The following is a 6,699-nucleotide window of genomic DNA, read 5'->3' as shown; positions in this document are numbered from 1 at the left end:
GTTGGAGCTAAACTCTGCAGGACACCGGCCCTCCAGGACCGAGTTTGGAGACCCCTGGTATAGGCGTTTCGTCCAGACGGATCCGGCGTTTTGGGAGAGTGAAACCGATATTTTTTTAAACCGGGTCCCAGAGTGGATAAATCTGAAAACGCCGCCCTTGCGTTTTCGTGTGGACAGCGAATCCGTATATTTTCTGAAACTATGACGTCATCAGCCCGCGTCTCGCCGCTAGTCAGACACCGCTACATCACGTAACAGCAACAAAACATGAACAAACACTGAACGATTGTCTTTTTATTAACTAACATTAACACAGATTAATAAATGTATCGTTCCATGTTCGTTTGTATACCGCGCGCAAGGTTTATGCGCATAGTCCAAGTCTTCTCCGTTTTTAGTGTATCTCTGTGGCAGAATTACAGCGCCACATACTGGTCTGACATGTATACTACATCGTTTTGTGTCAGTTTTGTGGTTTCGTGTGGACGCAGATATTTCTTGAGACGAGGGGAAAAAAAAGATCGGATAGGGAAAGCCCTGGCTTCGTGTGGACGTAGCCTGATTGAATCCTGAATCAGTTAACATACCTGACTCAGTGAATCCTGAATCAGTTAACATACATGACTCAGTGAATCCTGAATCAGTTAACATACATGACTCAGCAAATCCTGGATCAGTTCACATGAACGACTCAGTGAATCCTGAATATGTTCACATGAGTGACTCAATAAATCTTGAATAAGTTCACATAAATGTCATGTGTTGATCACAGCGTCGTGTGGTGTGTTTCTCTGTGTGCAGTCGCGCTCGGGGCAGGACCGCACCGTTCTGGAGGTGGACTCTCCGCAGTCGGATGCTCTGCCTCTCGTGGATGTGGCCGTGACGGATTTCGGGAGCGCGAAACAGAAGTTTGGCTTCAGCGTGGGGAAGGTTTGCTTCAACGGCTAGTCAAGAACAGATTTTGACAGTGTATATATTTATACATCAGTCCTTCAGCTGCTTGCGTTTGTCTGAGAACAGGAAGTGGTGCTTGAAGGGCGATCATGTGACATGATGACACGCATCCAGACGCTCTTGTGTTCGGCTGTTTACAGAGATCAGACCTCACAGAGATTCACAGTTATTTTGTATTATTGTTTGAAAGATGTCGATGTATTTTTGTATTTGTTTGTATGAATGTTTCGTAATCTTGGTGCTACATGAGGCTGTATTTTAACTTGTTTACATGATGTAATGAGTCAAACTGGCAGTGCATTGTGGGAAAGACATGGCCGCAGCTCCATCCAGCGGGTCGGGAGTCGTACGGACGTCGGAATGGGGATTTAGATGTCCACCGGTTTGTTTTTAGTGTTGAATATGGATGGAGATTCTCTGACTGTGGTTTTGATAAGTACTGTTTGAGAGGAGAGATTTATAAATAAAACTATTACTTAATAAAACCACCCGGTTTAGAACGCGTGATTTACACTGATTCACACAAATCAGCTCAAGATTTTAGTGAATGATTCAGAATGTGTGATTCATCTGATAGAAAGAGCAATTAAATATATTTAGTTTTATGAAATGTGCTTTTTATGTGAGTTTCTCATGAAAACACATCCAGGTCAAATGTTATGACAAAAAATATAATTTTATTTAAAATATATTAAATTGTTATTTTCACATTATTTTTATGCTAGTGAAACACATTTACACCTCAATAGTCTCATTATTCTCTGATGATTTTCAGATTGTTTAGGCTTTATTTTTTATTTTATTTTATTTTATTTTATTTTGTGTACATGGTTCAATTTTTAAAAAATTTAAAATAATTGTAAAATAGTCAAATATTTTCTCCATGACATCAGGTGTGTATGTCCAACTATAGTTGCAAATTTGTCAGTAGGAACATACACTGTTAGACTTTTTATCGTATTTTTGCGGTAAGTAACTGTAAAATTACAGCAAAGTCTAACAGTGTATTTTTTATTTTATTTTATTTTATTTTATTTTATTTTTATATTTTATATATATATATATATTTTTTTTAATTGTATTTTAGATATTTTATTTTTATTTTTTGTTTTATTTTATATTGTATTTATTTTTATTTTATATTTTATTTTTATTTTTTTTGCTTTATTTTTGTACATTTTTTTTGTTTTATATTTTATTTTGTATTTTATTTTATTTAAATGTATTTATTTAATTTAGTTTTATTTCATATTTTTATTTTATTTTCTATATATTTTTATTTTTATTTTTTTCACATTGCCAGGATGCTTGTGGGAATTCCTGTGTCTTTCCTGAGAGACACACCTTCCCATCTCTCCCACCCTGCCGGTCTCTCTCTCTCTCTGTAGGTTTAGTATCATGAGACGTTCGTCTGCTGCTGTTCTCTGTTCCGGTCAGCAGTGAATCGGGACGTTTGGACTCCACTCATCTTCATCAGATTGATTTATGATCTGGGTTTGAGTTTGTCTGGGATCCACCTGTGGTTTCTGAGTTGATTTAACAAACTTTCCTCTTTGAAAGGACTGTGGGTGTTGTGTACGGTGAGCTCGAGTGGCGGGACATGAGCGCTCCTCTGCTGAAGGTCGGTGCGGTTCTGAGCACCATGATCTTGGTCACTAACTGGATGTCCCAGACGCTGCCGGGGCTGGTGGGACTCGATCCACACATCGCACGGCCCGGAACCTCCGAGAAGATCATCAGCGTACGTACAAACATTACTCTGTGTGTGTGAGTCAAATGTGTGTTTGTGCTGTAGCTTGTGGGTTTGTGTCAGTCTGTTAACATGAGGTGTAATTCTGAACCGGGAACAAACAAACTCAGTGACACACACGAACACTCCCACACACACAGTGTGGCACTTCCTCCGAGAACTGGAGATCTGCCACTCGCGGCCGGCCAGGACCTGGCATCGCCACGGCAACCTCACAGCACCAGCCAGCCAATCAGAGATACACAGAAACCTCACAGCCAATCAGAGGCCGCAGAAAAACACACTCTGCACCAATCAGAGACGCACGTTGACCTCAAAAGTTGGCAGTGAGATATATTAGGCTTGTTTGAGATGATCAAAATCTGCGCAGAACCGATCACCGTGACATGCATGCCGGTTAGAAAAGTGTCCGAGTTACATCCGACTTGCTCTGATGTCACGCTGATGTGTGCCAAAAAAACTCTGGCGAGGCGGCTGTGTCGGATTGCTCTCCACCGACTGCGCTGACCAAAAGCATGATGGGAAACGACTGGCTGACGACACAGCTTAATGCTCATTGGTTCAGACAACCGTGATACTGCGTTCTCCTCTAAAATGTTTAGGCGAGGCGCATCTCAATCAAGCCTAATGACTCCAGTCCGTTTGCTGAACACAAATAGTGAGTGTTTTCAGACAGGTTTCCCTGAACACTTCCCTGTCTGTCATTGGTCAGTCCTACAGATAGTCCCGCCTCAAACTTACACGATTGGTTGAGTCAGATGTTTACATGTCGGGCCACTCGAACACAGATCGGTGTAATGAAAGCATCACTTTTCAGGAATTTAATGAGCAGTGACTGTGAGTCTGAACATTAAACTCTGAACAGCAGCACTAATACTGACTGACTCATTCTTATGAATGTAAGTAATGATGAATATCGGTGCGAAGGAGGTCAGTCTAGTGATCAGCTTTTACACTGAAGGTCAAACACACTGGCTCTCGTTTACTAACTGTACAGCGTCAGAGTGTGTGTGTGTGTGTGTCCCCGCGGGATGTGGGCTCACTCTGTGTGTGACTGTGTTTGTGTTTCATACACCGCTGTGACACACACATGGAGACTCACAGAAACCTGATCAGAACAGATGGAAACGGCTCGTCTAATTAAAGAGCCCAGCAGTGTGTGTGCAGAGCACCGAACTGTCTCCTCTAATAAAACCAGAGGCCAGCCTCGAGAGGCTGGTTCCCTTAGTAGATTTTCTGGCAGCGTGGGAACTTCTGCCAAATATATAAAAATGGGTCCTGCAGGTTGTAGAGAAAGGCTACAGAATACAGTTCGGTTCTCGTCCTCCTCGTTACAACGGGGTCATACCGACACTAGTGGGCCCCGAGCAGGCTCTGGTAATTGAACAAGAAGTAGATACTCTCTTGAGGAAGGGGGCCATAGAACGTGCTCCTCTCGAGAGAGTGTTCGGGTTTTACAGTCGTTACTTCATCGTTCCGAAGAAGGATGGGGGGGTTGCGTCCGTTTTTAGATCTCCGTCTTCTGAACCGCGCTATCAAATGGCTTCGGTTCAAGATGCTCACTATCAAGCAGATAATATCTCAAATCCAGTCCGAGGACTGGTTTGTTACGATAGATCTCAAATTGGTACAGTTCTGGAGTTTCTGCAGGAGTGATTCTCCGCAGGGTTATCTCCCTCCACTCTGAAGGTATACGTGGCGGCCTTAGCTGCTTACCACGCCCTTCTGGGTGGTCAATCATTGGGAAGACACCCACTTATCACTCGTTTCTTCCGTGGCACCCTGAGGCTGAGGCCGGTACAGCGCACTAAGGTGCCCTCATGGGACCTGGCTGTGGTTCTGGAGGGCTTATGCAATGCCCCCTTTGAACCCATAGAGGAAGTTTCAGTCAAGTTGCTCACGCTCAAGACTATCTTTCTCCTCGCTATTTCCTCACTTAAAAGGATCGGGGATCTGCAGGCACTTTCTGTTTCGTGCCTGGAATTTGCTCCAGGCAGGGTTAGGGCATTCCTTTACCCGAGGGTCGGGTATGTCTCTAAGGTGCCCACTTCTTCGCCAGGTCCCATAGTACTTCAGGCATTCTGTCCTCCTCCGTTCCAGGCAGTAGGTGTTTGCTTTGGTCCGCCAAAGAAAGGATCTCCGGCGACCAAGCGGACTATAAGTAGGTGGATGGTCGAGGCCATCTCACTAGCCTACGAGTCCTCTGGCCTCCCGTCACCTATGGGGGTCAGAGCGCACTCGACCAGGAGTATGGCGGCCTCCAAGGCTTTCTCCCAAAGCGATCTCGACGCAGCGTCTCGTTCCCTCAGGGAACCATGGTTACATACGTAACCTAGAGACGGTGTGTGTGTGTGAGAGAGAGAGACATGGGTTCAGTTTGTTTGTGTGTGTGTGTGCGAGTGTGTGTTTTGTACACGAGTGGTTTTATTTTTTACAAATGGTTCTCATATAATCTCTGAATTAAAGGCATATGATTTTATTACACTGAGTAATGCCTATGGTTATTATTGTTAAAATTAAGTGAATACATTTTAAATATTTATTTTGTTATTATTAATAAAACTACAACTAACCATCAAAAAATCACTACTTGAAATAAAATGAACATTAACTGAAATAAAACTAAAAAATAAGAAATGTTGCTGAAATAAAAAACTGTTTTTAGTGTTTTTAAGTTTAACTAGAAATACTAAAATAACTAAAACTAAATAAAGTGTGTGTGTGTGAGATAGAGACATGGGTTCAGTTTGTGTGTGTGTGTGCGTGAGTGTGTGTTTTGTACACGAGTGGTTTTATTTTTTACAAATGGTTCTCATATAATCTCTGAATTAAAGGCATATGATTTTATTACACTGAGTAATGCCTATGGTTATTATTGTTAAAATTAAGTGAATACATTTTAAATATTTATTTTGTTATTATTAATAAAACTACAACTAACCATCAAAAAATCACTACTTGAAATAAAATGAACATTAACTGAAATAAAACTAAAAAATAAGAAATGTTGCTGAAATAAAAAACTGTTTTTAGTGTTTTTAAGTTTAACTAGAAATACTAAAATAACTAAAACTAAATAAACTAAAACAAAAAAATGATAAAAAAAATATAGAAATATTTTTAAAAAACTAATAAAATATGACAAACACACAAAAAAATCCCTTTTAAATAATTTAATATAAAGGAACACTAAAATTAAAAGGGAAAATTAAAGAAAAATATAAAGAAAATAAAATCTTTTTTTAGTTTTTTTTACAAAAACTATAATAGTATACAGTATATATATATATAATACTAATATAACACTGTATAGGTCACAAACTAAAGTCATCTCATCTTCTGAAAAAAAAACCCTTAAACTAGTTTAACTGGTTGGCTGATTATTGCTGGTTTAAAATAGTCTCCAAGTCTGATTATCTGAAATGTGCCCCAAACCCCTCTAAAACCAGTCTGACCGGTCTGTGAGAGCAGAAAAAACCCAGTTTAAGGCCAGTTTAAGATTTTAAACAGTGTCTTTAATAGAAGGTGTTTTTTTTCCTCCCATATAACTCTTATTGAAGTGAATGTGTGGAGATGATGTTCTTCTGTGGTGCTTTTATCCTGAAGGTTAAACCTGTTGACGGTGGGTGAAGAATGATGCTGAACTGAGTCAGTGTTGAGCTGAGTGTGGTTTGTGTGCTGTGTGGGGTCAGCAGGTGTCGTACCCCGGCGAGGACGAGGGCTGGCAGGTGTACGGCTCTGTTCAGGGGAAGTGCGTCTGCTCCATCATGACTCCGGCTCACGGCGTCTGCGGCGGAGACCCTCGACACGCTCGTCTGCAGCTGATCTCTGATCAGGTGAGGGTCACGCAGCTTCAGAGCACCACACACACTCACACACCTCACCATCATCATCATCATCTGTGTGTGTGTGTGTGTGTGTGTGTGTGTGTGTGTGTTTAGGAACACTCTGTCAAATCACACACAAATGGTCTGTTTCACATTTCAATAAAGCTT

The 6,699-nt window shown here is 41.1% G+C and overlaps 2 protein-coding genes across 5 annotated transcripts in view; both read left to right on the top strand.

The window, feature by feature from the left end:
* Positions 1-1,454, top strand: part of col5a3b (collagen, type V, alpha 3b) — a 24,279-nt gene extending 22,825 nt beyond the window's left edge. Inside the window, exon 63 of the mRNA XM_016481485.1 lies at positions 802-1,454. Coding sequence (XP_016336971.1) covers positions 802-948 — 147 coding nt within the window. The 3' untranslated portion in view covers positions 949-1,454. The remainder of the gene's footprint in view (positions 1-801) is intronic.
* An 826-nt stretch (positions 1,455-2,280) lies between these two features.
* Positions 2,281-6,699, top strand: part of olfm2b (olfactomedin 2b) — a 12,825-nt gene continuing 8,406 nt past the window's right edge. The window contains exons 1-2 of one of the 4 annotated variants that reach the window (XM_016481473.1): positions 2,281-2,695; positions 6,400-6,540. In XM_016481473.1, coding sequence (XP_016336959.1) covers positions 2,555-2,695; positions 6,400-6,540 — 282 coding nt within the window. In that variant the 5' untranslated portion in view covers positions 2,281-2,554. Of the gene's footprint in view, positions 2,696-6,396; positions 6,541-6,699 lie in introns of all 4 variants that reach the window. The other 3 variants (XM_016481470.1, XM_016481471.1, XM_016481472.1) reach the window with 3 other exon arrangements.

Source organism: Sinocyclocheilus anshuiensis, unplaced genomic scaffold (assembly GCF_001515605.1).
Source record: "Sinocyclocheilus anshuiensis isolate Anshui unplaced genomic scaffold, SAMN03320099.WGS_v1.1 scaffold565, whole genome shotgun sequence".
Taxonomy (NCBI): domain Eukaryota; kingdom Metazoa; phylum Chordata; class Actinopteri; order Cypriniformes; family Cyprinidae; genus Sinocyclocheilus; species Sinocyclocheilus anshuiensis.
This window is presented reverse-complemented; position numbering and strand designations above follow the sequence as displayed.